The 27,800-nt window shown below is 49.7% G+C and overlaps 1 protein-coding gene across 1 annotated transcript; it reads left to right on the forward strand.

Annotated features, from left to right (window-relative positions):
- Positions 1–27,165, forward strand: SLC35A1 (solute carrier family 35 member A1). The gene is made up of 8 exons (XM_054162443.1): positions 1–107; positions 7,292–7,469; positions 15,710–15,869; positions 17,002–17,154; positions 19,266–19,332; positions 24,891–25,067; positions 25,440–25,574; positions 26,731–27,165. The coding sequence occupies exons 1-8, from the start codon at positions 92–94 to the stop codon at positions 26,856–26,858; spliced, it is 1,014 nt and encodes a 337-aa protein (XP_054018418.1). The 5' UTR covers positions 1–91; the 3' UTR covers positions 26,859–27,165.
- Positions 27,166–27,800: the final 635 nt, after the last annotated feature.

Genomic DNA, 27,800 nt, shown 5'->3' on the forward strand with positions numbered 1-27,800 from the left:
GGCATCGGCGCACTCTATGGTGTAATGGGAGGAGCGGCGGGGCACGGCGGACGGCTCCGGCCCGGCGCTCTCGGCCACTACTGCGGGCACGATGTCGCCTCCCAAAGGTGAGGGTGGCGGCGCGACCGAGGGGAGAGGGGTGCTGTGGCTTTCGGAGGGAGGCCGACCCCGTTGCCCCCCAACACGAAGCGCGACCCGGCGGCTCCCCGCTGCCTCCCCCACCCGGAGGGAGTAGAACTCAGCGTGGGCTGCGGCGCCGGGCGGCAGCGCCGCGGACACGGCGAGAAGGGGCTGTGAGGGGGCGCGGGGCCGCGCTGGGGAGACGCTGTCCGCCTGCGCCGCCTCCCTGCTCTCCCCCGGCTCTTCTCCTGCCGCGGGAGGCGGGCCTGCCCCGGGACCGGCGGTGGCGGGACTTGCGCGGGGAGCCGCCGCCTCTGGCGTGTGGGCGACGCTGCCCGGCGGGTGCTGCCGGGCCGGGGCTTGCCGGGGGCATCGGTGCCGCCTCCGCCGTTAGGATCAGCCGCAGCTGTCTCCGGAGCTGTGGCACATCTGTCGCCTGTGCCTGCTGCGGGGGCGTTTGCATGGGGCGCAGCGCTGCTGGGGCTCAGCCCGGGGCTGTGAGGCCCCGGTCGTTAACGCAACACGGGCACCCCCAGCTCCTCCCCACCCGCCCTGCCGGTGGCCCTGAAAACACCGCCGGTCCCTGGGGTTCTGTGCACTCCGTGTACCGAGGCCAGAGCCCCGGCAGAGCTCTCGAGCAGGGCAGGTGGGCTTAAACCTTTCAGATGGGATGCTCGTCCCATTGCCGGCGCCCCCAGAAACGGCATGCACAGGGCTCCTCAGCGCTTGCCAGCAGGCTTTGTGGAGGTGGGGAGAAACCCAGGAGGAGAAGGGGCAGGAGCAGGAGTTTCCTGCAGCATGTGTAAGGCAGGGGCTGAGGTGCCCACCAGCCGAGCTGTGTTTGGCAGGCTGCAGGTGGTGCTTCGTGTGCCAGGCTTGGCCTTGGGCTGCCGTTCGAAAGAGCCTTGGCAGGGTGGTTAGATGAGCTGTGGAGAGGCGTGGGAGGCCCTCATTTATATCCTGAGGCTTTTGGCCTGTCGGGTCCCCTTTGCTGAGCATTGTTTCACTTGAGTGGGATTTGCTGAAGCTAGTGAGGCAAACTCGGGGGGAAAGAAACAGCAGCAGCTTGTTTTAGCTGTGTAGAATTGAGGAATGGAGGTCAGGTTTGCTTGACAGAACTAGGCTGCTCTTAGCGTAAGCATTGGTTTCTAGCTTGGCAGGGGCCTACCCCTCTGCAGGGGTATGATACGTACTGAAACAGCTGCCTTTAGGTGTGCTGGAGCTCCTCTCCTACAAGGACAGGCTGAGAGAGTTGGGGTGGTTCAGTTTGGAGGAGAGAAGGCTCTGAGGAGACCTTATTGTGGCCTTCCAGTATCTGAAGGGGGCTACAAGAAAGCTGGGGAGGGACTTTTTAGGGTGTCAGGGAGTGATAGAACTAGGGGGGATGGATCTGAGCTAGAGAAGGGGAGATTTAGATTAGACATTAGGAAGAAGTTCTTCCCCATGAGGGTGGTGAGACACTGGAACAGGGTGCCCAAAGAGGTGGTGGAAGCCTCATTTCTGGAGGTTTTTAGGGCCAAGCTGGATGTGGCTCTGGACAACCTGATCTAGTGTGAGGTGTCCCTGCCCATGTCAGGGGGGTTGGAACTAGATGATCCTTGAGGTCCCTTCCAACTCTGGCTATTCTGTGGTTCTGTGTATGCTTTGCTAATTAGAAAAACATAAAACTAGATAAAATAGACAGTAGAGTACTGGGGACTGCCTGTTTATCAGGATGAACCCCAGAATGTATGGAGTGCTTGATACAAATGCTGCATAAGCTGACTGAAAGTTTGTCTCCCTGGAAATGCAGTTTGGTAGGCTGCAGACCCTGTGGTCTCCCCACTAGCAAAAATAAAGGTGCTTTGGCATCTAATTTCAGACTTACCAGTAGAAGATATGGACAGGGCATCTGGAGAAGCTGGAGAAGTGGGCCCAGGTGAACCTTGTGAAGTTCAACAAGAGAAGTGCAAGGTTTTGCACGTGGGCTGGAACAGTCAGACTGGGGGATGAGGTGTTAGAAAGCAGCCCTGTGGAAAAGGATTTGGGGGTGCTGATGGACAAGAAGCTGGACATGAGCAGACAGTGTGAGCTTGCAGCCCAGAGGGCAAATCACATCCTGGGCTGCATCAAAAGATGTGTTGCCAGCAGATCCAGAGAGGAGATTCTGCCACTTTGCTCTGCTCTGCTGAGACCTCACCTGCAGTACTGTGTATAGGTCTGGAGCCCTCAATACAGGAAGGAGATGGACCTGATGGAGGGGGTCCAGAGGAGGGCCACAAAAGTGCTCAGGGGATTGGAGCAGCTTTGCTACAGGGACAGGCTGAGGGAGCTGGGGTTGTTCAGCCTGGAGAAGAGGAGGTTTTGGGGAGACCTAATAGCAGCCTTCCATTTCCTGAAGGGGACCTGCAGGTAGGATGGGGAGAGACTGTTTACAAAGGCCTGCAGTGACAGGACAAGGGGCAATGCCTCAAACTACAGAAGGGCAGATTTAGATTGGATATCAGGAAGAAGCTCTTCACTGTGACAGTCATGGAACACTGGAACAGGTTGCCCAGGGAGGTGGTTGAGGCCCCTTCCCTGGAGATATTCAAGGTGAGGCTCAACAAGGCCCTGATCTAGTTGGGGATGTCCCTGCTGCCTGTGGGGAGGTCAGACTGGATGACCTTTGGAGGTCTCTTCTGGCCTGGAGGAATTAGGTTTTCCTTTTGTCTTCAGGCTGCACTGGTACTGATGCAGACATGAGCCAGGCTGGAGAAATGTTCAGGCTCAAAAGCTAACTATGAGCAGTTATTTTACACAATGCTGGAACTCCTAAGCAGAGTTATTAGCTTCAGTGTCTCTTGCTGCATTTGGTTTACCCCAGTTTGCAAACTGTTGCAAGCTGGGGCGTTTGTTTATGTTTTAAAGAGTAGTTAATATAGGTGAGGATGAAGTTTAGTTGTAGTTTGGTAGTGCATACACTTCAGTTGTCAGTGTGTCAAAGCATGGTGTCACCACAATTTGGCAGCTCTAAAATATCATTAGAAAACAGCTTTGTGTAAAACTGGATTGAGTTTGTTTGTTGGGGTGGTTTTTTTCCTGCTTTTTATGCCCTTGGATTCTCCCTCCCCTCCCTCCCTCCCCTGTCCCACAAGCCAATTTAAAAATGGATTGCAGCTTGTTAAGTCTCTTCTAAGCATCGTTAGTCCAAAAACTAATTGGCTCTGCCTTTTAAAAGTGGTTACTGATGTGGGCAAGATTTTTATCTATAAGGAAATAGCTAATTTAAATTACTGCAGCAGCAGGAGGCATTAACTGTACCTTGCAGAAATGTTGTGCAATGGAAGACAGCGCTGGCTTGGAAGAAAAATGAACCAAAACATGGGCGGCACGAGGTTCAGCAGCTCATTCCCGTGTCAGATGAACAGAGTTACTACAGAGCTTCCTGGAGCTTGTATCATAGTATCAGCCAGGGTTGGAAGGGACCACGAGGATCATCTAGTTCCAACCCCCCTGCCATGGGCAGGGACACCCCACACTAGATCAGGCTGGCCAGAGCCTCATCCAGCCTGGGCTTAAACACTTCCAGGGACAGCGCCCCAACCACCTCCCTGGACAACCCATTCCAGGGCTTCACCACTCTCATGGGGAAGAACTTCCTCCTCACATCCAGCCTGAATCTCCCCACCTCCAGCTTCATTTCATTCTCCCTAGTCCTATCACTACCTGAGATCCTGACAAGTCCCTCCCCAGCCTTCTTGTAGGCCCCCTTCAGATACTGGAAGGCCACAATTAGGTCACCTTGGAACTTTCTCTTCTCCAGACTGAACAGCCCCAACTCCTTCAGTCTGTCCTCACAGGAGAGGTGCTCCAGCCCTCTGATCATCCTCGTGGCCCTTCTCTGGACACCTTCCAGCATGTCCACATCCTTCTTGTAATAGGGGCTCCAGAACTGGAGGCAGTACTCCAGGTGGGGTCTCAGCAGAGCTGAGTAGAGGGGGAGAACCACCTCGACCTGCTGGCCACACTTCTCTTGATGCAGCCCAGGATCTGATTGGCTTTCCGGGCTGCAAGTGCACACTGAGAGCTCCTGTTGAGCTTCTCCTCCACCAGCACCCCCAAGTCTCTCTCCTCAGGGCTGCTTTCCAGCCAGTCACTGCCCAGCCTATATTTGTGCCTGGGATTGCCTCAACCCAGATGCAGGACCCTGCACTTGGTCTTGTTGAACCTCATGAGGTTGGCTTGTGCCCACCTCTCCAGCCTGTCAAGGCCCCTCTGGATGGCATCCTTTCCCTCCAGCTGTCTGCTGCACCACACAGCTTGGTGTCATCAGCAAACTTGCTGGGGGTGCACTCAATGCCACTGTCCATGGCACCCACAAAGATGTTGAACAAGCCTGGTCCCAGGACTGATCCCTGAGGGACTCTGCTTGTCCCTGGCCTCCACTGGGACATGGACCCATGGACAGCCACTCTGGGTGCGGCCATCAAGCCAGTTCTTTATCCATCTAGTGGTCCCCCCATCAAACCCATGTGTCTCTAGCTTGGAGACCAGGATGTGGTGTGGGACAGTGTCGAAGGCTTTGCTCAGGTCCAGGTAAACAACATCAGTTGCTCACCCCTCATCTGTTAATGTTGTCACCTGTTCATAGAAGGCCACCAGCTTGGTCAGGCAGGATTTGCCCTTGGCAAAGCCATGCTGACTGTTCCCAATCACCTCTTCACTATTCTTATGAGCCAGTATTCTTTCCTAGCTCATTTTCTAAGCAGCAGAGGAGCATAAACTTGTGTCAGTTAAAGTCCATTTCTTCAGGATATTCAGAAGATGACAGATAATGGCCAGAAAGATGGTGCTGAAGGGCCAACACCTAGCCATCAGTTGCCATACATTACAAAGAATTATTTACCAGTACAAAAATGGTTTTATAGACACCACACATTTGCTGATATCTCATGTTGGAGGTGATGCTTCCATGCAGAGAAGTCCTTTTTGGAGCCATGCATGTGTCCAGAGAAGGGCAACAAAATTGGTGAGGGATTTGGAGCACAGCCCTATGAGGAGAGGCTGAGGGAGCTGGGGTTGTTTAGCCTGGAGAAGAGGAGGCTCAGGGGAGACGTCATTGCTCTCTACATCTACCTGAAGGGAGGTTGTAGCCAGGTGGGGGCTGGCCTCTTCTCCCAGGCAACCAGCGCCAGAACAAGAGGACACAGTCTCAAGCTGTGGCAGGGGAGGTTCAGACTGGATGTTAGGAGGAAATTCTACACAGAGAGAGTGGTTGGCAACTGGAATGTGCTGCCCAAGGAGGTGGTGGAGTCACCATCACTGGAGGTGTTCAGGAGGAAACTTGATGGGGTGCTTGGTTGCATGGTTTAGTTGATTAGGTGGTGTTGGATGATAGGTTGGACGTGATGATCTTGAAGGTCTCTTCCAACCTGGTGTGGTCTGGTCTATTCCATTCCATTCCATTCCATTCCATTCCATTCCATTCCATTCCATTCCATTCCATTCTCTTCTCTTTACTGTTATGGAGGCATTCTCAGCCATTCTCTGACAGGAAGATGAACTCTCCAAGGGAAGAGGCTGGATGAGAAACTGCCTTTCCCCAGGGCTAACTCCCAAATTGTGCAGGCACAACTTTTACAAGCATTGCTACTGTTGCAGAGGTACAGTGGTGGGGAAGACTGGGGAGAGCACAGTTAATCACTGTGCAATCACACAGTGCTTACAGGATGGCCAAGGGATCAGGCCCAGCCAGCATGGATTCAGGAAGGGCAGGTCCTGCCTGACCAACCTGATCTCCTTCTATGATCAGGTGACTGCCTGGTGGATGTGGGGAAGGCTGTGGATGTAGTCTACCTGGACCTCAGCAAGGCCTTTGACACCATCCCCTGTGCCAGGGGAGGTTTAGGCTGGATGTTAGGAAGAAATTCTTCATAGAGAGAGTGATTGGCCATTGGAATGGGCTGCCCAGGGAGGTGGTGGAATCACCATCCCTGGAGGTGTTTAGGAAGAGACTTGATGGGGTGCTTGGTGCCATGGTTTAGTTGATTAGATGGTGTTGGATGATAGGTTGGACTCAATGATCTCAAAGGTCATTTCCAACCTGTTCTATTCTATTCTATTCTGTTCTATTCTATTCTATTCTAATACATACATAGTCCTCCTATGATTTAATTTGCTTGCATGGCCATAACCTTCCTGTTTTCTACAGTGAACAGTTTTCCAAGAAGTGTGTGAAGTCCCATCACCAGTCTGAGCAGAACTTCTTTTTTAACTCCTTTAGGTGGAAAATAAGGCTGAAGGAAAGGCTGTCTTATTTATCAAGATGAGTCAGGTTGATTCTTTTCATTGCTCTACTGAACTTTTCATTCTTTGCTTTTACTCTTTTGTGTCAGGCAGCAGTGCACTGTGTGGAAAGCTGCTGTTTCAGAGCAAGCACTTACTGTCAGCTAAAGAACAGGGAAGCACAGAAAGCCTCTTGATTACTATTAGAGAAATGTTAGACTAGAATTCTTTTTTTTTTCTGCAATGAAGAATGATCATAGAATCACAGAATTGTCAGGGCTGGAAGGGACCTCAAGGATCATCCAGTTCCAACCCCCCTGCCATGGGCAGGGATACCTCACACTAGATCAGGTTGCTCAGAGCCACATCCAGCCTGGCCTTAAAAACCTCCAGGGATGAGGCTTCCACCACCTCCCTGGGCAGCCTGTTCCAGGGTGTCAGCACCCTCATGGTGAAGAACTTCTTCCTAACATCCAATCTGAATCTACCCATTTCTATTTTTGTTCCATTCCCCCTAGTCCTATCACTCCCTGACAGCCTAAAAAGTCCCTCCCCAGCTTTTTTGTAGGGCCCCTTCAGATACTGGAAGGCCACAGTAAGGTCTCCTCAGATTGCACAGCCCCAGCTCACTCAGTCTGTCCTCACAGGATCAGCTCCTGCCCTCTGATCATCCTTGTGGCCCTTTTCTTGACACACCCCAGCACATCCATATCCTTCCTGTAGTAGGGCAAGAAGATGTCCTCTTTTCAAACACCTGGAGCTCCTCTCCAAGCTTAGTTGAGGGAAGACGTTCAAATGTAGACTTTTACTGGGGGATGTGTAGCAGTACTGCCACAGCAGTCTCTGGTAGAGCCCTCAGGCTGGAGAACACCCCGTTTGGAGTCATTGAGGGTCATGCTGAGTCTTTATCTTGGTTTTCTTGCAGAAAATGTCAGCTTGCTGTTCAAGCTGTACTGCCTCACGGTGATGACCCTGATTGCTGCAGCCTACACGGTGGCGCTGCGCTACACGAGGACGGTGCAGACGGAGCTCTACTTCTCGACGACGGCTGTGTGCATCACTGAGGTCATCAAGTTGTTCTTGAGCGTGGGCATCTTGGCTAAGTAAGTCTGGGAATGCTGACCAGTGTTTGGAAAACAAATCCTTGCTTCTGACCTCAGATCCTGGCCTGCGTCAGGGACAGTGTGGCCAGCAGGAGCAGGGAAGTCGTTCTGCCCCTGTACTCAGCACTGGTTAGGCCACACCTGGAGTCCTGTGTCCAGTTCTGGGCCCCTCAGTTTAAGAAGGACATTGAGACTCTTGAATGTGTCCAGAGAAGAGCAACAAGGCTGGGAAGAGGTCCCGACACAAGCCCTATGAGGAGAGGCTGAGGGAGCTGGGGTTGTTTAGCCTGGAGAAGAGGAGGCTCAGGGGAGACCTTCTTGCTCTCTACAACTACCTGAAGGGAGGTTGTAGGCAGGTGGGGGTTGGTCTTTTCTCCCAGGCAACCAGCACCAGAACAAGAGGACACAGTCTCAAGCTGCACCAGGGGAAGTTTACTCTTGAGGTGAGGAGAAAGTTCTTCATAGAGAGAGTTGTTAGCCATTGGAATGTGCTGCCCAGGGAGGTGGTGGAGTCCCCATCCCTGGAGGTGTTCAAGAGGGGATTGGACGTGGCACTTGAAGCCATGGTTTAGTAGTAATGATGTGTTGGGTGACAGGTTGGACTTGATGATCTTTGAGGTCCTTTCCAACCTTATTGATTCTATGATTCTCAGCTGCCAAAGTGCAGGTACATTTGAGACCATGCCTGGATAGTCATGCTGTGGGAGAGTCACATTAGAGCAGGCTGGAGCTTGAGAGTCCTCCACTGAAACTGCTTTGTAAACAGCATGGTTTTCAGGTGTGTCCTTTCTGCATGTTTTCTATTTTTGTGTGCTTTGGAATAGGTTCAAAGTGTCAGCATGGATTATCTGTGATGCTTTGAGTCTTTAAAATACTGGTCTAGATTAAACCTGGACTATAAGCCACCATCTGCTGGTTCAGATGAAACTGTAATGTTCTTCCTTGTCATTCTTCCCATGCACTGTTACAGGCAGACGTTTGGCTGGCTGTTCACCTGGGGGATCAATGCTGAAAGAAAATAGGAAGAGTTTCTTTAATCTCAGGCTGCTGCTAAGCACTGGAACTTTAGTCCACACATGAGCATTTGCAGTAGGGAGGTCATCATCTTTCCTTGGAAGAATCTTTATATTCTGGACTTTTCCAAAGCCTAGTTCTTGCTGTTGTGGTAGAATTTGCTCTTTTAGAGTCTCTGCTTATCTCTTTGTGGCTTTTGGTACATCAGAGGGCTGACTGTTTTATGCTGGAGGATCATGAAGTCACATGGTGTACTTCAGATTTTTATCACATCTTCTCTACTTCTTCTCTGCAAAATAGAGTAGAATGGAGTAGAGAAGAATAGAGTAGAGTAGAATAGAGTAGAATTGAATCGAATCAACCAGGTTGGCAAAGACCTTCGACATCAAGTCCAACCTATCAGCCAACACCATCTAATCAACTAAACCATGGCACCAAGTAGCCTCATCCAGTCTCTTCCTAAACACCTCCAGTGATGGTGACTCCACCACCTCCCTGGGCAGCACATTCCAATGGCCAGTTACTTTTTCTGTGAAGAGCTTCTTCCTCACATCAAACCTCCCCTGTCACAGCTTGAGACTGTGTCCTCTTGTTCTGGTGCTGGTTGCCTGGGAGAAGAGTCCAACCCCCAACTGGCTACAACCTCACTTCAGGTAGTTGTAGAAGTCTGTCCTGAGCCTCCTCTTCTGCAGGCTAAACAACCCCAGCTCCCTCAGCCTCTCCTCACAGAGCTGTGCTCCAGACCCCTCCCCAGCTTTGTTGTCCTTCTCTGGACATGTTCAAGCAGCTCAACATCTTGAATGGAGGGGCTTAGAGCTGCACACTGTTACATCTAATATGATCTGCTCAGCTAGTGGGTTTGGGGTTTTTTTGCATAGTTGAGAGAGAGATTGGCACCAGCAGGCCATGCTGACCTTGTCTTGGTAGGGTGTCTCACTTGTGCTGGCTGGGATGCCTTCCCTTGCTGCCCAGGTAACTGAGCTGTTTCTCAGGTGGCAAACGGTCTGGGGAATTCTGCTTAGTGTAGTGAGAGAATCTTGGGCAGCTCTTGAATCCCTACATATACTTGAGTCTAACCACCAAAATTTGCCAATTTCCTAGTAACCTCCCAACTGAGATCATGAAATCATGGAATGGCTTAGGTTGGGAGGGACCTCAGGAATCATCTACTCCAACCCCCTTGCCATGGGCAGGAACGCCGCTCAGCTAGACTTGCTTGCCCAAAGCCTCATCCAGTCTGGCCTTAAACACCTCCACGAAGGGAGCATCTGCAACCACTCTCAGCAACTTGTTCCAGACTGTTCACACCCTCCTACTGAAGAACTTCTTCCTAAAGTCCAGTCTAAACCTACTTTCCCTCAGCTTAAAACCATTTCCCCTAGTCCTGTTGCTAGACACCCTTATGAAGAGTCCTCTCCAGCTTTCCTGTAGGCTCCCTTCAGGTATTGGAAGGCAACTCTTAAGCTCCTCCTGGAGTCTTGATCACTTCTGAATGTGCTGAACAACACGAACCCCAGCATAATTTCCTTCAGTGTCTCCTTTTAAAGCTTCCTCCAGTTGTAAAGTCCTGCCCAATTTGTCTCACCCAAGGCAAGGTGCCTTGTAGCTTCCTAACCACATAGTGAAAGGAGTACAACCAGTTAGTTCTGTTCAGTGGGATCCATTTGGGTGGGTGCCTGTTGCCTTTTCCACACAGCCAGCAGTGCACAGAATACAGGAGTGTGACTCTCACCTTGTTCCAGCTGCAGAATTTGGGGGTTTGCACGTTCTTACACCATGCCTTCCCTGTGTTTACTTCTAAGGTTTATCCTGGAAGGCAAGTTGGGTGGATGGATGCCAAAAGATTTGTCTTTTGGAAGACAATTTTATGGTAGTTTAAGCTGTGTAATTGTTTACTCAACTGCACTCTCAACTTCCCATATTTATTTAAAGTCCAATTCACTCTCTGGTAATTACATTGGCTTCATTCTTAGACAGTACATAATTAGTCAGCAGTGGATGAGGAAGCAATGGATTGTGCAATGGCTTGTGCAATGTCCTGCACCTGAGCTGAGGTAATCCTGGTGTCAATACATGCTGGGGAATGAAGGGATTGAGATCAGCCCTGTGGAGAAGGACTTGGGAGGTACTGGTGGGTGAGAAAATTGGACATGAGTCAGCAGTGTGTGCTTGCAGCCCAAAAGGCCAACCATATCCTGGGCTGCACCTACAGGAACATGGCCAGCAGGTCAATGGAAGTGATTCTTCCACTCCGGTGAGCGTTAACCTGCAGTATCGTCCAGCCCTTGAGTCCTCAGCGCAGGAAAGATGTGGACCTGTTGGAGCAGACCCAGAGGAAGACCACAGAAGTCATCAGAGGGCTGGAGCACATCCACTGTGAAGACTGAGAGAGTTGGGGTTGTTCAGCCTAGAGAAGGGAAGGCTCAGGAAGAGGCCTTATTGAAGCCTTTCAGTTCTTAAAGATGGGAACAGGCTTTTTGGCAAGGCCTGTTGTGACAGGAAAAGGGATAATGGTTTTAAACTAAAAGAGGCTAGATTTATGCTAGACACAAGGAAGTTTGTGGAATGAGGGTGGTAAATCACTGGCACAGGATGCCCAGAGAGGTGATAGATGCCCCCCATCCCTGGAAACATTCAAGGTCAGGTTGGCTGGGACTCTGAGTGACCTGATCCAGTTGAAGATGTCCCTGCTCACTGCACGGAGGTCAGGCTAGATGACCTTTTAAAGCCCTTTTCAACCCAAAGCATTCTATGATTTTATGAAGAGAAGTGCAGCTGACATGCAAGCTCTGGTTTTAACTTCAACTTCTCTGCCCAGGGAGGTGGTGGAGTCACATGAAAAGAATAATGTAAGGCAAGTAGCATCCCTGGAGGTGTTCAAGAGGGGATTGGACGTGGCACTTGGTGCCATGGTTTAGTCATGGGGTCTGTGGTGACAGGTTGGACTTGATGATCTTTGAGGCCTCTTCCAACCTTGGTGATTCTGTGACAAATGCACCTTTCTGTTGCAGAGCTGATTGTTGTTAGCATCTCTTAGCTATGAAGAAAACAGAATGTTCTGTGTGTTGAATCTAGATTAACATCAAGACCACTGAATCCAGGCCAGATAATGAGTATTTGTTTTCTTCCATGACTTCGCAGGGTACATCCTGGGCACCTTGTTTTGCATTATCAGCTCTACACAGAGGCTTGGTTTAAACTGTAGGGTTTTTGGGGCTGTAGATTTAAATCTGTTTGCACATGATCTTTGTACTGACTGCAGCTTACAATCAGAGATTGTTGCTAAGTGCCTGCCTCACAAGCACCCCCGTGGCAAGGATAAAGGATCTAATAGCTGTTCTTGAAAACTAAAGTGAAAATGGTGCTTGTAGGACAGCTGGTATTCTTCATGGCTGAAATTCCATGCTAGAAGTCAAAGCAGACAGACACTGCTGTTACTGCTGTCATCTGACTTCAAATGTGATCAGCTAATTCACTGAGCATGGTCTGGAGCAGAAGAAGATGGAGCTGAAGTAGTATTTTCTTGTTTGACAGCCCACCTTAGTATTGACAAGGAGAGCAATCTGTTGACTGTGTGGTGCTTTTTGACTTCTTATTCCTCCAGAGTAGAACTGTACCTCTGACAATTATATATATATATATATAATTTTTTAATGCAGTAAATCAGAAGGTTTTATTTCTGAAATACAACAACAAGAAATCCTTGCAAATAATATAGAATAGAATTAACCAGGTTGGAAAAGACCTTTGAGATCATTGAGTCCAACCTGTCATCCAACAACACTTAATCAACTAAACCATGGCACCAAGCACCCCATCCAGTCTCTTCCTAAACACCTCCAGTGATGGTGACTCCACCACCTCCCTGGGCAGCACATTCCAGTGGCAAATCACTTGTGCTGTGAAGAATTTCTTCCTAACATCCAGCCTAAACCTCCCCTGACACAGCCTGAGACTGTGTCCTCTTGTTCTGGTGCTGGTTGCCTGGGAGAAGAGACCAACCTCCACCTGGCTACAGCCTCCCTTCAGGTAGTTGTAGACAGCAATAAAGTCTCCCCTGAGCCTCCTCTTCTCCAGGCTAAGCAACCCCAGCTCCCTCAGCCTCTCCTCATAGGGCTGTGCTCCAAACCCCTCCCCAGATTTGCTGCCCTCCTCTGGACACCTTCCAGCAACTCAACATCTTTCCTAAACTGAGGGGCCCAGAACTGGACACAGGACTCAAGGTGTGGCCTAGCCAGTGCTGAGTACAGGGCAGAATGACCTCCCTGATCCTGCTGGCCACACTGTTCCTGATGCAGGCCAGGATGCCACTGGCCTTCTTGGCCACCTGGGCACCTGCTGGCTCATGTTCAGCCTCCTATCAACCAGTACCCCCAGGTCCCTTTCCACCTGAGTGCTCTCCAGCCACTCTGACCCCAGCCTGTAGCTCTGCATGGGTTTGTTGTGGCCAATGTGCAGAACCTGGCCCTTGGATGTGTTCAATCTCAGATGTGCTTAAGTTTGCAGCCAGGCATCAGAGATGGAAGCATGTTAGTGCAGCAGCATGTGTGCATCATGTACATCTTACCTCCCAATCCTCTGTGATATAATACAGGGATAAGTAAACCAAGAACTTTGCCCATAACTTGTAACATTTAATGCAGTTCTGTATGCAGTGCAGCCAGCCATGGTGAGCTGTAGCATGAACTCTTCCCCTTCCTTGTGTTTCAGAATTCCCTTTAAGTGCTGCTTGTCTGTAGATTTTCCTGTCAGTGGTTGTCCCTTGTGGTCAGATATGTCTTGCAAAAGACACCTATGTGACATGTTTGGTGTCACCTCATCTGTCCCAAGCAAAATATCCCCTAGTGTTAGGAAGGAGCTTCACATGTGACCTCCCTTGCACAACAAGAGTATGGGAAACCATGCTTGCCTCTGTTTGGTAGCTGACTCTGACTCTCTGGGGTTTTTCATGTGTGCTCACTGTTATGGGGAAATGACAAAAAGATTCTCCTGCAGCTGCCTGTGCAAAGATTGTTCTCACTGCAGAAAAAAGCAGTAGAGGGGGTATGTGCTTGCTGCTGGGCAGGGAGGAAGGCAAATTGGAATGGGCTGCCCAAGGAGGTGGTGGGGTCGCCGTTGCTGGGGGTGTTCAGGGTGAGGCTTGACAGGATGCTTGGTTGCATGCTTTAGTTGATTGGGTGGTGTTGGATGATAGGTTGGACACGATGATCTTGAAGGTCTCTTCCAACCTGGTTTATTCTATTCTATTCTAAATGGAAGCATGAAACTTGGCTGTAAGGATCATGAGAGGACAGGAGAAGTTGAAGAACCTGGAGCACAGAGTTAGGGATGATCAGGAATGCTGTCTACAGCTACCTGAAGGGAGGTTGTAGCCAGGTGGGGATTGGTCTCTTCTCCCAGGCAACCAGCACCAGAACAAGAGGACACAGTCTCAAGCTGCCCAAGGGGAAGTTTAGGCTCGAGGTGAGGAGAAAGTTCTTCACTGAGAGAGTTGTTAGCCATTGGAATGTGCTGCCCAGGGAGGTGGTGGAGTCACCATCCCTGGAGGTGTTCAAGAGGGGATTGGACGTGGCACTTGGTGCCATGGTTTAGTCATGAGGTCTGTGGTGACAGGTTGGACTTGATGATCTTTGAGGCCTCTTCCACCCTTGGTGATTCTGTGATGCTGTGAAAAGATGCAAGGAAAATGTGGTGAATGAAGGAGCCTGGAGCAGAGGCTAAGTTGGGTAGTTGCTGATAAGAGTTGGGAGCAGGTAGATGATGTACATTAATGAGAAAGAAAGAAGTTGGGACATGAGTGAAACGTGGGGAGTTAGGCTTGGGGAGAGCTGAGGAGGATGTGAGCCATTTGTTCCCCTGCATGTGTAATGGAAGCAAAAGGAGTCTTAAGAGCAATACAGGTTATGAGTTGAGAGACCTTTGGAAGGGGACAGGAGTGACTTTGGATGTTGGTGTTTGTCAGTGGCCAAGGAATAGAATTGAAAGGGGGGAACATGAGACTTGGTGGAAATTGAGAAGGGAAGTAGAGGACTTGGGTAGCAGTGACAAGTAAACAAGTATCAGCCTAATGTGCAAAAGATAAAGGAGAACTAGGAATGTAGAAGTCAGCTTTAATAAACTGCAGAGCAAGCCCCAGAAGGGGACAAGAGCAAGAAGCCACACACTCTTCCCCATTGCCTTCTCTCATGCATGCTATAATTACTTGAAGGAGATGTGTGAAGATGTGAAGTGCCAGGGAGCTCCCACACACCTTGCTGGAACTTCTTCATGTGTGTGCTGGTCTGAGCAACCTGATCTAGTGTGAGGTGTGCTGGAGCTCCTCTCCTGTGAGGACAGGCTGAGAGAGTTGGGGTGGTTCAGTTTGGAGGAGGGAAGGTTCTGAGGAAACCTTATTGTGGCCTTCCAGTGTCTGAAGTGGGCTACAAGAAAGCTGGGGAGGGACTTTTTAGGGTGTCAGGTAGTGAGAGAACTAGGGGGGATGGATCTGAGCTAGAGGAGGGGAGTTTAGATTAGACATTAGGAAGAAGTTCTTCCCCATGAGGGTGGTGAGACACTGGAACAGGGTGCCCGAAGAGGTGGTGGAAGCCTCATCCCTGGAGGTTTTTAAGGCCAGGCTGGATGTGTCTCTGAGCAACCTGATGTAGTGTGAGGTGTCCCTGCCCATGTCAGGGGGGTTGGAACTAGATGATCCTTGAGGTCCCTTCCAACCCTAACAACTCTATGACTCTAAAATCTCCTGTAGCACAAGAGAGAAGAGGAAGCCCAGGGCGAAGGCTGAAAGGTGTTTCCAGCTCCGTAGTGTGCGAGGCTATGATGGTTTTTTGGCTGTGCTCAGTTTGAAGGGGATCTAGACAATCACAGGCATCTGACATCACACAAATATTAGTACAAAAAATAAAGGAGGGACAGGACACAGCAGCTTTCTGCCCCACTGCCTGTATACATAGCAACTTATTCCACTGTTGGCAGTGTTCCTGGTTTGTTGTTTACTTTATTACACAGTAACGGACCTAATGTAATTCCAGAACATCTCCTTCAGCTTCAGGGCTTTCTGCTCGTGGTAACCTTGCTGTTATTCCCCAGTGAGTTGATCTTTAATGAGCAGAAGGTACAACTGGTTGCTGAGACCACATTTGCAGCCTTCCCAAAGGATTCATTGATTTGATTCCTGTTTTCAAATAGCAATTGAGGAGAGCCCCCAGTTATGTTAATCTTTTCTTTTGCAGAGAAACTGGAAGCCTGGCAAGGTTAATAACATCCCTAAGAGAAAATGTATTCGGAAGTCCTAAAGAATTGCTGAAACTAAGTGTTCCATCTTTGGTCTATGCTGTTCAAAACAATATGGCATTTTTGGCTCTCAGCAACTTGGATGCAGCAGTCTACCAGGTGAGACACACTTTTGTCACCTACTGACCTGCCAATAACATTTGGCCTTACTGTTTCATGAGCTGTGTGCTAGGTATCTCCCTGCCTAGCACACAGTACCCTCTTCAGCCTCAGATGTTGCTTTGTTACATTCAGAGCTTCCACTTTGTAGTGGAGCTCTGGTTTTCTGAGCTAACCCACTCACTGCTAAAAGCATTTCAGCTTTGCAATGGTGCAAACCCCCAGAGGATCCATAGGAAGTTGAGGACTACAGAATTTTGTCATTCTGTAGCTGAATTAACTATTTTGTGTTCTTGTTTGGGGTGAGTTGGCATTCAACAAGTCCAGGTGCCAGGTGCTGCACTTTGGCCATGGCAACCCCATGCAGAGCTACAGGCTGGGGTCAGAGTGGCTGGAGAGCTGCCAAACAGAGAGGGACCTGGGGGTGCTGATTGACAGCCACCTAAACATGAGCCAGCAGTGTGCCCAGGTGGCCAAGAAGGCCAATGGCATCCTGGCCTTCATTAGGAATAGTGTGGCCAGCAGGAGCAGAGAAGTCATTGTGCTCCTGTACTCTGCATTGGTTAGGCCACACCTTGAGTCCTGTGTCCAGTTCTGGGACCCTCAGTTTAGGAAGGATGTTGAGGTGCTGGAACGAGTCCAGAGAAGGGCAACGAGGCTGGGGAGAGGCCTTGAGCACAGCCCTGTGAGGAGAGGCTGAGGGAGCTGAGGTTGTTTAGCCTGGAGAAGAGAAGGCTCAGGGGAGACCTCATTGCTCTCTACAACTACTTGAAAGGTGGTTGTAGCCAGGAAGGGGTTGGTCTCTTCTCCCAGGCAACCAGCACCAGAACAAGAGGACACAGTCTCAAGCTGTGCCAGGGGAAGTTTAGGCTGGAGGTGAGGAGAAAGTTCTTCACGGAGACAGTCATTCGCCATTGGAATGTGCTGCCCAGGGAGGTGGTGGAGTCACCACCCCTGGAGGTGTTCAAGAGGGGATTGGACGTGGCACTTGGTGCCATGGTCTAGTCATGAGGTCTGTGGTGACAGGTTGGACTTGATGATCCTCAAGGTCTCTTCCAACCTTGGTGATACTGTGATACTGTGAGTTTATAAAGCCACCTCCTCTCTTATGTCATATTCTCATCTTGTCTAGGTGACATACCAGCTGAAGATCCCCTGTACAGCTTTATTCACAGTCCTGATGCTGAAGCGCAGCCTTACTAAGCTGCAGTGGTTCTCTGTCTTCATGCTGTGTGGTGGTGTTACCCTTGTTCAGTGGAAGCCAGCTCAGGCTACAAAAGTACAGGTAGGAGTTCTTACATTATGCCACTTCTAACCAACGAATTCATTGATGATCTGGATGAGGGGATCGGGTCAGTCATCAGCAGATTTGCAGATGACACCAAGTTGGGAGCAGATGTTGATCTGTTAGAGGGTAGCAGGGCTCTCCAGAGGGACCTCGGCCTACTGGACAGATGGGCAGAGTCCAATGGGATAGCATTTAACAAGTCCAAGTGCCAGGTGCTGCACTTTGGCCACGGCAACCCCATGCAGAGCTACAGGCTGGGGTCAGAGTGGCTGGAGAGCTGCCAAACAGAGAGGGACCTGGGGGTGCTGATTGACAGCTGCCTAAACATGAGCCAGCAGTGTGCCCAGGTGGCCAAGAAGGCTAATGGCATCCTGGCCTGCATCAAGAATAGTGTGGCCAGCAGGAGCAGGGAGGTCATTGTGCCCCTGTGCTCTGCATTGGTTAGGCCACACCTTGAGTCCTGTGTCCAGTTCTGGGCCCCTCAGTTTAGGAAGGACATTGAGACACTGAATGTGTCCAGAGAAGGGCAACAAGGCTGGGGAGAGGCCTTGAGCACAGCCCTGTGAGGAGAGGCTGAGGGAGCTGGGGTTGTTTAGCCTGGAGAAGAGGAGGCTCAGGGGAGACCTTACTGCTGTCTACAACTACCTGAAAGGTGGTTGTAGCCAGGAGGGAGTTGGTCTCTTCTCCCAGGCAACCAGCACCAGAACAAGAGGACACAGTCTCAAGCTGTGCCAGGGGAAGTTTAGGCTCGAGATGAGGAGAAAGTTCTTCACTGAGAGACTCATTCACCATTGGAATGTGCTGCCCAGGGAGGTGGTGGAGTCACCATCCCTGGAGGTGTTCAAGAGGGGATTGGACGTGGCACTTGGTGCCATGGTTTAGTCATGAGGTCTGTGGTGACAGGTTGGACTTGATGATCTTTGAGGTCTCTTCCACCCTTGGTGATTTTGTGTTTCACTTCACAGCACCTGTGATTAAGGTAAGGTCTCTCAAACATTCCACACAGCAGGATCTGTGTCTTGTTTCCAGCCCCTTCATCTACAGTGTAACCACCAGTCTGATGATTTGCTTTCACGTTTGCTGTACACCAGTTCAGGCAGGCTTGTGGTAGTGCTGCAGCCTCCCTTGTTGGAAAGGCAGCTGATTGCTACAATCAGTGTAAATGACCACAGCCACCCTAACCAGCCTAACGCACCCACATGGGAGCGCCTGAGTAATGCTGTGCTCCCAGCAGCTGGCTCTGGCATTGTTGTAGTTGCTGGAGCAGAGAACTTGGAATTGAAGCACTTGGTGGAATTAGGGGTGGGACTCTGCTGCCTTGTGAGTGTGGGTATGTCATTTAAACACACCCTTCAGAGACACTGACCTAATCCTGCCCTAAGAGGCAACAAGTGTCTTCTGTTTCTTAGGTCTGCTGGTCACTGGCATTACAGAATCACAGAATCAGCCAGGTTGGAAGAGACCTTTGAGATCATCAAGCCCAACTGATCACCCAACCCTATCTAATCAACTAGACCATGGCACTAAGTGCCTCATCCAGTCTTTTCTTAAACACCTCCAGGGATGTCAACCCCACCACCTCCCTGGGCAGCCCATTCCAATGGTTAACAACTCTCTCAGTGAAGAACTTTCTCCTCACCTCCAGCCTAAGCTTCCCCTGGTGCAGCTTGAGACTGTGTCCTCTTGTTCTAGTGCTGGTTACCTGGGAGAAGAGACCAACCTCCACCTGGCTGCAACCTCCCTTCAGGTAGTTATAGACAGCAATAAGGTCTCCCCTGAGCCTCCTCTTCTCTCAGCTAAACACTCCCAGCTCCCTCAGCCTGGGGAGGGCTTGTGCTCCAGACCCCTCACCAGCTTTGTTGCAGGTCATGCAGCTGGGAAGACTGGCCACAGCCATGTAGTTGGTGCCTGTGAGTGCTGCAGGAGTTGGTGAGAGCACACACAGGAAATGGAAGCACCGCACAGCTACCCCCAGCTGACGCAAGTACATTTTAAACACTGAAGGACAGCTAACAGTTTTGCTGTACTTAGTAGCTCTGGGATTGATTAATTTCAGTAAGTTACTGAACAGCTTTGCATGGTTTTTAAAATAATGGTTGCTGTTGCAGGTGGAGCAGAACCCCTGGCTAGGGTTTGGAGCGATTACTGTGGCTGTACTGTGTTCAGGATTTGCAGGTACGGTGTCGTTTCTGCACGCAGGTCACGTCAGAAGGACCAGAGAACTCACATTTGAAACAGAACATTCAACATGAGTTAACTGTCTTCACTAATTAGAAGATAAAAAGGGACTTTATCCCCTCTGCCATAATTACCTTCTCCTTGCAGTAATTCTGACAGATCCATGACATGATTACTTCAGTTGTCAAGCAAATGACTGGGAGCACAGGCTGTTGGTTTTACGTGACGCTTTCAGGTTCCAAGTGTCTTTCAAGTGCCTGGAATAATACTGTAGGGAGCATCCAGAACGACTCAGGGCAATTAGTTAATGCACATCAGTTTCATCAAGTTGCTTTACAGGGACTGGCTACCTTATGTACTTTATGGGGGGAACTCAGCTCCTCACTCGGTTAGAGTATAATAGAACAGGATAGAATAGAATAGAAATAGAGTAGAGTAGAGTAGAATAGAATAGAATAGAATAAACCAGATTGGAAGAGACCTTCAAGATCATTGCATCCAACCTATCATCCAACACCATCTAATCAACTAAACCATGGCACCAAGCACCCCAACAAGTCTCCTCCTGAACACCCCCAATGATGGCAACTCCACCACCTCCCTGAGCAGCCCATTCCAATGGGCAATCACTCTCTCTGTGAAGAACTTCCTAACATCCAGCTTAAACCTTCCCTGGTGCAGCTTGAGACTGTGTCCTCTTGTTCTGGTGCTGGTTGCCTGGGAGAAGAGACCAACCCCCGCCTGGCTACTACCTCCCTTCAGGTAGTTGTAGACAGCAATAAGGTCTGCCCTGAGCCTCCTCTTCTCCAGGCAAACCCCAGCTCCCTCAGCCTCTCCTCACAGGGCTGTGCTCCAAACCCCTCCCCAGCTTTGTTGCCCTTCTCTGGACACGCTCCAGCAACTCAACCTCTCAGCCCTAAACTGAAGGGCCCAGAACTGGTTCTTGCAGTAGCTCAGCCCCTAAATACATATTACCATAATCCTGTAGGTGGTAAATCTGACTGAGGGGCAGAGGGAGCGTGAGGTTGGATAATAGGTTGGATGCGATGATCTTGAAGGTCTCTTCCAACCTGGTCTGGTCTATTCTATTCTATTCTATTCTATTTTATGGCAGAGAGGAAGATGAGTAGCAGGAAGCCTAGATTAACTGCATGAAGGGGTTTTGGGTTGGGTTGGTTTTCTTCTCCAACCAGTGTTTCCCCTCAGCATAGTTTTTCTCTGGCTTGTGTAGAGAGAGACCAGAAATTGGAGACAAGTGAAACTGGTGATGAGAAATAAGGAAATGCAAATTACTACTCAATTGGAAATTTGACCCACAGGGGTTTATATCCCTGGCTGTAACCTGGATGCTTCCCCCTCCCTCTGTAAGGAAACAAGGTGCTATCATCCACTTCTAGTACCATATGATCCTGCATCACTAATCCTGTGCTGTACATACACACTTCTTACTCATGGGAAGCATTGTGATTGGCAGGGGAGGAGTGCAGTAGGGTGTTGATCTTGACTGATGCCTCTTCAGTGAAATGGGCACTTTGAAGCAGAGATGCTAAATAAGACTATGGAGAGTTCAATCAACTTTTCCTGGAAGCTTACACAATTTTACTCATTTCAGTAGATGCTCCCAAGCCACAAAACAGAATACAGCATCCACAGTGAAGCCTTCAGGGCTTCTCCAGCTTTCTCTGATCCTGTGGGTAGACAGCTGTGCTTCCAAAGGTCTGCAATGCATGCCATTGAAAGGGCTGCTGCAGGCAGCTCCTAGAGGATTTGGACACCTACAGCTTTGTTCTCCTGCAAAAGGATTGCAGCCTGGGTGTTTCCTCACTGGCAGGTGTAGCTTCGAGGCAGCTGGGAGGCCAGAGTGTGCCACCCGTGAAACTCCCCGTGCCCTTGGGCCATCAGATGTTGAGCACACAAATCCTGTTCAGACTCCTTTCCGCTCCTGCCTTCCCACACCCACAGCAAGAAGTCAGCTTGGCAATAAACCTTCAGCTTCTGCACTGCCCATGTTAAGTGTTTTTATGTCATTCCAGCAAGTGCTGGTTTTGTCCCTCAGAGATGGAACAGAAGTTTTTTCTACCAACTGATGCATCCAGGGCCCCAACAATGCTCATCAAAGCCTTGGACAAACATATAATGGAGATCCTTTGCCTCTTGAAGCAGCACTGAAGAGTAATTTCTCCTGAACAGCAGCCATTCTTTCCTTCATCTTGCCTAGTGGAGTTATTTTTATGCATTTTATATGCATTGGATTATTGTGCATGTTATGCATCTATGCACTGTATCTATCTGAAAGCATGGTTTCACTGGGGCTGCTTCCTGTTTTGTGAGTTTAGGAAAGTGGTTCATACTCAACCCAAATTGCTGGTATGTTGGTTGATTATATCTGGTTGTGCTCTGTGGGTCTTCTCTGCAGCTGGAAATCTCAAGGTAGATTACTGCTCTCAGTACAGGAAGGACATAGACCTGATGGAGCAGGTCCAGAGGAGGGCCATGAAAATGAGCAGGGGGTTGGAGCACCTCTGCTATGAGGACAGGCTGAGGGAGCTGGGGGTGTTCAGCCTGGAGAAGAGGAGGCTCCAGGGAGACCTTATAGCCTTCCTTATAGCTCCTTCAGCTTTCCAGTACCTGAAGGGGGCCTGAAGCTGGAGGTGGGGAGATTCAGGCTGGATGTGAGGAGGAAGTTCTTCACCATGAGAGTGGTGAAGCCCTGGAATGGGTTGTCCAGGGAGGTGATTGAGGCCCCATCCCTGGAGGTGTTTAAGCCCAGGCTAGATGAGGCTCTGGCCAGCCTGATCTAGTGTGGGGTGTCCCTGCCCAAGGCAGGGGGGTTGGAACTAGATGATCCTTGTGGTCCCTTCCAACCCTGACTGATACTATGATACTATGATACAAGAAGGATGGAGGGAGACTGTTTACAAAGGCCTGCAGGGACAGGGCAAGGGACGATGGTTTGAAACTAGAGAAGAGCAGATTTGGACTGGATTTTCGGAACAGGGTCTTTATCATGAGGGTGGTGGAACACTGCAACAGGTTGCCTAGGGAGATGGCTAGGGCCCCATGCCTGGAGATACTCAGTGTGAGGCTTGACAGGGCTCTGGGCAGCCTGCTCTAGTTGAGGATGCCCCTGCTGACTGCAGAGGGGTTGGACTAGATGACCTTCAGAGGTCCTTCCAACTCAAACCCTTCTATGATTGCTTTAAGTACCGCAGTCATTGGCAATACTTGCTGATGGTGTTTAGATTTCAAAAACATCAATTCCTGTGAGGTAATATCACATTTCCTTGGTGCTGGGGTTTTTTATTACTTGAACCCCTGATACATGAATCTACTCTCTACTTTGTTCCTCATCCATATTCACATGTACTGTGTTGAATTATAGATTACATTCCCCGTGAATAAAAAGAGCAGCAACACATGCCTTGGAGCCAACTCAGGGCCTTCGTGAGCAGTATGTGCCTGGGGCTTCCAACCCACAGGTCTCTCTGCATCTTTCTCAGTTCCACAATGTGTGAAGGGCCTTGGGAGATCTCAATCAGCAATAATACACTTGCAGTCAGTAGGGCTCACACCAGAAGGTCATGTAAGTGTCCGTGAAGATCTGAGCCCTGCAAACTACTGGATGGCAGTTTTGGGCCCCTCAGTTTAGGAAGGACATCGAGACACTTGAATGTGTCCAGAGAAGGGCAATGAGGCTGGGGAGAGGCCTTCAGCACAGCCCTGTGAGGAGAGGCTGAGGGAGCTGGGGTTGTTTAGCCTGGAGAAGAGGAGGCTCAGGGGTGACCTCATTGCCCTCTATAACTACCTGAAAGGTGGTTGTAGCCAGGAAGGGGTTGGTCTCTTCTCCCAGGCAACCAGCACCAGAACAAGGGGACACAGTCTCAAGCTGTGCCAGGGGAGGTTTAGACTCGAGGTGAGGAGAAAGTTCTTCACTGAGCGAGTCGTTCATCATTGGAATGTGCTGCCCAGGGAGGTGGTGGAGTCACTGTCCCTGGAGGTGTTCAAGAGGGGATTGGACGTGGCACTTGGTGCCATGGTTTAGTCATGAGGTGTTGGGGTGACAGGTTGGACTTGATGATCTTTGAGGTCTCCTCCACCCTTGGTGATTCTGTGAAATGTGGAGGAAATGCCAGAGATTAGCAGAATCCTGCTGTAGGAGTAATGGTTCAAAAGGAAGGTAGCAGTGGCCTGGGCAAATGTCAACCTTTCAGTCTGCCATATTCATAGAGTAACACCAAAAAGGTACTTGGGGAGTTTCTGTTAGCGCAGGGAAGGAAAGTGCAGCTGAGGAGCGTGGTGCTTGTGAACAAGAGCTTCAGATCACAGTGTGCTCCCTTTCCTCAAAACCAACCTGTAGTTTCACTCAGCAGAAGGCACCACTTTTGATTTGCTCTCATAATCCCCTGAAGCTGTGGGGTGCAGAAGGTCCCCGCTCTGCCAAGTGCTCCATAAGCATGAGGCTTCTGAGGCGTTTGCAGTCTCAGTACTGAGCTAATACAGCCCCACCCATGGCTTCAGATTTTGCTGCCAAGTATGCCAGTGGAGAGGGGGAAAAAAAGTTCCACACCATGCTGAAATACATAAATACTGTCCTGGGTTAAAAACACCAGGAACTAAGGTGAAGAAAACTTTCTGGTGTAGAATTGTACAGAAGAAACTCTGCTGGATAGATGCCTGGCAGATCAAGCAGAAGAAGTAAAGAGCAGTTTCAATTGTTGATGAGGCTCATTGCTACAGCATCTGTGAGGAGAAAAAGAATCTGGTTTGGGTGTTATATACCTGTTAAAATGATCCTGTTGTGGAAGACATGTTAGCAGGAGGGGGTATTGGGTCTTTAGCCTTGGGAACTTCTGTGAAACCTAACAGTCTGTAGGACAAGATGATTCCAGTAGTCTTAGAATCATAGAATCAGTAAGGTTGGAAAAGACCTCAAAGATCATCAAGTCCAACCTGTCACCCAACACCTCATGACTAGACGGTGGCACCACGTCCAGTCCCCTCTTGAACACCTCCAGGGACGGTGACTCCACCACCTCCCTGGGCAGCACATTCCAATGGCTAACAACTCTCTGTGAAGAACTTTCTCCTCACCTCCAGCCTAAACTTCCCCTGGTGCAGCTTGAGACTGTGTCCTCTTGTTCGAGTGCTGGTTGCCTGGGAGAAGAGACCAACCCCTTCCTGGCTACAGCCACCTTTCAGGTAGCTGTAGACAGCAATGAGGTCTCCCCTGAGCCTCCTCTTCTCCAGGCTAAGCAACCCCAGCTCCCTCAGCCTCTCCTCGTAGGGCTTGTGCTCAAGGCCTCTCCCCAGCCTTGTTGCTCTTCTGTGGACACGTTCAAGTGTCTCGATGTCCTTCTTAAACTGAGGGGCCCAGAACTGGACACAGGACTCCAGGTGTGGCCTAACCAGTGCTGAGTACAGGGGCACAATGACCTCCCTGCTCCTGCTGGCCACACTCTTCTTGCCTGGCTTTATAAATGCTAGGAACCATGACCCACTAAGGATGCCAACTCATCTCACTGAAAGCTTTCTTTCTTGTCTTCTTTCTTTTCCAGGCGTTTTCTTTGAGAAGATCTTAAAGAGTTCAGATACTTCCTTGTGGGTGAGGAATATTCAGATGTACTTACCTGGGATTGTGGTGACCTTAATTGGTGTGTACCTGTCAGAGGGAGCCCAGGTTCTGGAGAAAGGGTTTTTCTATGGCTACACCTACTACGTCTGGTTTGTCATCCGTAAGTATCTCATGGTTTAAGGGTCTTGCTACCTTGTGGTGCTTTGTAAACTATAACTGACTGCAGAGAGCTCCACATTCACTCCTGACACTGGTTTTCACTCTGTGAAAGTACCACTTTTTGGAAACCACTCACTTGCTTGATTTAGGATTGTGCTGCACAAACCCCAGCTGAGCAGTGAGCAGATCAGCTTTCAGTGAGTTGCATCTGACCTGGCTGCCACGTAGACAGCCCCTTTTACTGAGTGTTGCATGAAGTCACCTATTTGGACAACGTAGTTCAAACAGAGAGTGCACCACTGGAGTAAAGTGCATCATTTCAGGAGTAACCTACTGCACCTTTACTAACAGAAATGTGTTATCTGCTTTCCAGTCCTTGCCAGCGTAGGTGGGGTCTACACTTCGGTGGTGGTTAAGTACACAGATAACATCATGAAAGGCTTTTCTGCAGCAGCAGCCATTGTCCTTTCCACTGTGGCATCAGTTCTCCTCTTTGGCCTCCAGCTAAGTAAGTGCCTTTTTACCTTTGGTTGGACCATATGCACACATTGCCTTCCTGGCTTGCAGGTTCATTCCTAAGTGATCCTTTCTGCCTCCTTTGCTTTTTAGTTTTACCCTCAGGTCTTCTCCAGGGCACACTGATGTGTCATCTGTGTCGTGTTCCACAAGGGGCCTGATGACCCCATCCTTTCAGAGGCATTAAGAGTTTGCTCTTTCAGAGGCACCCTAAAACCTCAGGAAGGTTTATAGAGGTTTATTCATCAATCACTTTGAGGCAGCTCAGTGTGATACAGCTGTTTCCCTGAGACTGTTGTTGATAGCTTATCATTTCTTGTTGGTTTTAGTGCTGCCAGTGCCAAATTAATTCCTCAGCTCTTTCTGCAAGAGCCTTTACACAGTTATCCCCACTACTGCACTCACCTTTACCTTCCCTGTTTGCTCTGGGCACCACCACATGAAAGTGAGTCCAACAGCAGCTGTAGGGGATATTTTTGAGAGGAAATGGCAGAATCCTGCAATTATGGGGGATTTTCTTCCTGATCAAGTCTGTTCCCTATGCTGCAGGCAGTAGTTCCTGCCCCGTCCTTCATTGCTTAGATTTGGATGGTTTTCAGTTTACTGCCATACTCCAAAGCTGGTATGGTGTGAGAGTGGGAAAGCTAGCTGTCTGATGGGGAGTGTTGTGAGATGAAGCTTAAGGGAAGCTTCCATAAGGAGGAAAAAGAACATCTTAAAGCAAGTCATGGAAAACAAAACTAGTTGTAAAAACTCCCTTGGGGCAAACGCTTTTCTTGGTGGTTGTCACAAGTCAAAGCTGGACTGGTGCTCTTGCTGTAAAAGCCTCATCATGAGAGGTCCTCAGCCCTGTTCAGAAGGGGAAAGGCACACAAGATGTGTCATCACAGGCTCCTGCAGTCAGATGGCAGCTGGAACTGCAGGTATTTCATGCTTGCTTTTCACATTCTTGCTGACAGGAGGGGGGGATTGTAAACACTCAGGAGTTCTGGGGTCAGGATAAGCCTTGACTGTGTGAACTGGTAACAGCCTGAAGTGCTGTTTAGTTTTGAGTAACTTCTAATCCAGACATCATCATGATTTATATAGCTTAGAATTCTAAATGTTTATGCAGAGGTGTTTGTTGAGGCTATTTTGTCTCCTTTCAGCTGCTACCTTCTCCCTGGGGGCTTTCCTCGTGTGTGTTTCTATTTACCTCTACGTACCACGACAAGACGCCACCAAAACCCAGCCAGCAGAGACCAAGACCTCAAAAGAGAGACTTGCTACTGTGTGACAGTGTCCATAAAAATGGACAGACAAGAGCAAAAATGGACTTAAAAAGGAATCTTTTTTTTTCTTCATAGCCTTAAGCTAGTCACGAAATGGTTTAAGTGGGATAGACTAAAAGCAGAAGTTAGTTCTGCTTTACAAGTGCAGTTTCCCATGGCTGATGTGAGGCTACCTTAGTGCCCAGGAGATGGATGAGTGTTTTACTGAAAGCATTCTTCATTCCCATGGGACAGGGAAGAGTCCCATTTCCAGGGAAAGCAGAATGAAGGAACTGAACACTCAGTTGTATATTATGTATATAACAAGGGGAGGGGGGAGGGGGGAAATTTGTTCTTTGTGTATTTGATAAACTGTCTTGCCCTTGGAGGGCAAAAATGCTCAAAGGCTTCATAAAAATCTATTAAAAAAAAGAAAAAAGGAGCAGTTATTGCCAGCATTTCTTTTAAACTATTGCAAATGCAGTCTGAGTGCTGCACGTTGGCCACAACCACCCCATGCAGAGCTACAGGCTGGGGGCAGAGTGGCTGAAGAGCTCCCAAACAGAGAGGGACCTGGGGGTACTGACTGACAGCTGGCTGAACATGAGCCAGCAGTGTGCCCAGGTGGCCAAGAAGGCCAATGGCATCCTGGCCTGTATCAAGAATAGTGTGGCCAGCAGGAGCAGGGAAGTCATTGTGCCCCTGTACTCTGCACTGGTTAGGCCACACCTTGAGTCCTGTGTCCAGTTCTGGGCCCCTCAGTTTAAGAAGGACATTGAGACTCTTGAAGGATCTGGATGTGCTGGAGCGTGTCCAGAGAAGGGCCACAAGGATGATCAGAGGGCTGGAGCTCCTCTCCTGTGGAGGCAGACTCAGAGTTGGGGCTGTTCAGTCTGGTGACGAGAAGGCTCCAAGGAGACCTTATTGTGGCCTTCCAGTATTTGAAGGGGGCCTACAAGAAAGCTGGG

Source organism: Dryobates pubescens, chromosome 6 (assembly GCF_014839835.1).
Source record: "Dryobates pubescens isolate bDryPub1 chromosome 6, bDryPub1.pri, whole genome shotgun sequence".
Classification (NCBI taxonomy): Eukaryota; Metazoa; Chordata; class Aves; order Piciformes; family Picidae; genus Dryobates; species Dryobates pubescens.

What these genes read in the sequence shown, in the direction of transcription:
- SLC35A1 (XM_054162443.1), top strand. An exon ending in TGGATGCAGCAGTCTACCAG is followed by an intron (nt 15,870 to 17,001) that starts GTGAGACACACT and finishes CATCTTGTCTAG; the next exon opens with GTGACATACCAGCTGAAGAT. An exon ending in ACTGTGTTCAGGATTTGCAG is followed by an intron (nt 19,333 to 24,890) that starts GTACGGTGTCGT and finishes TTTCTTTTCCAG; the next exon opens with GCGTTTTCTTTGAGAAGATC.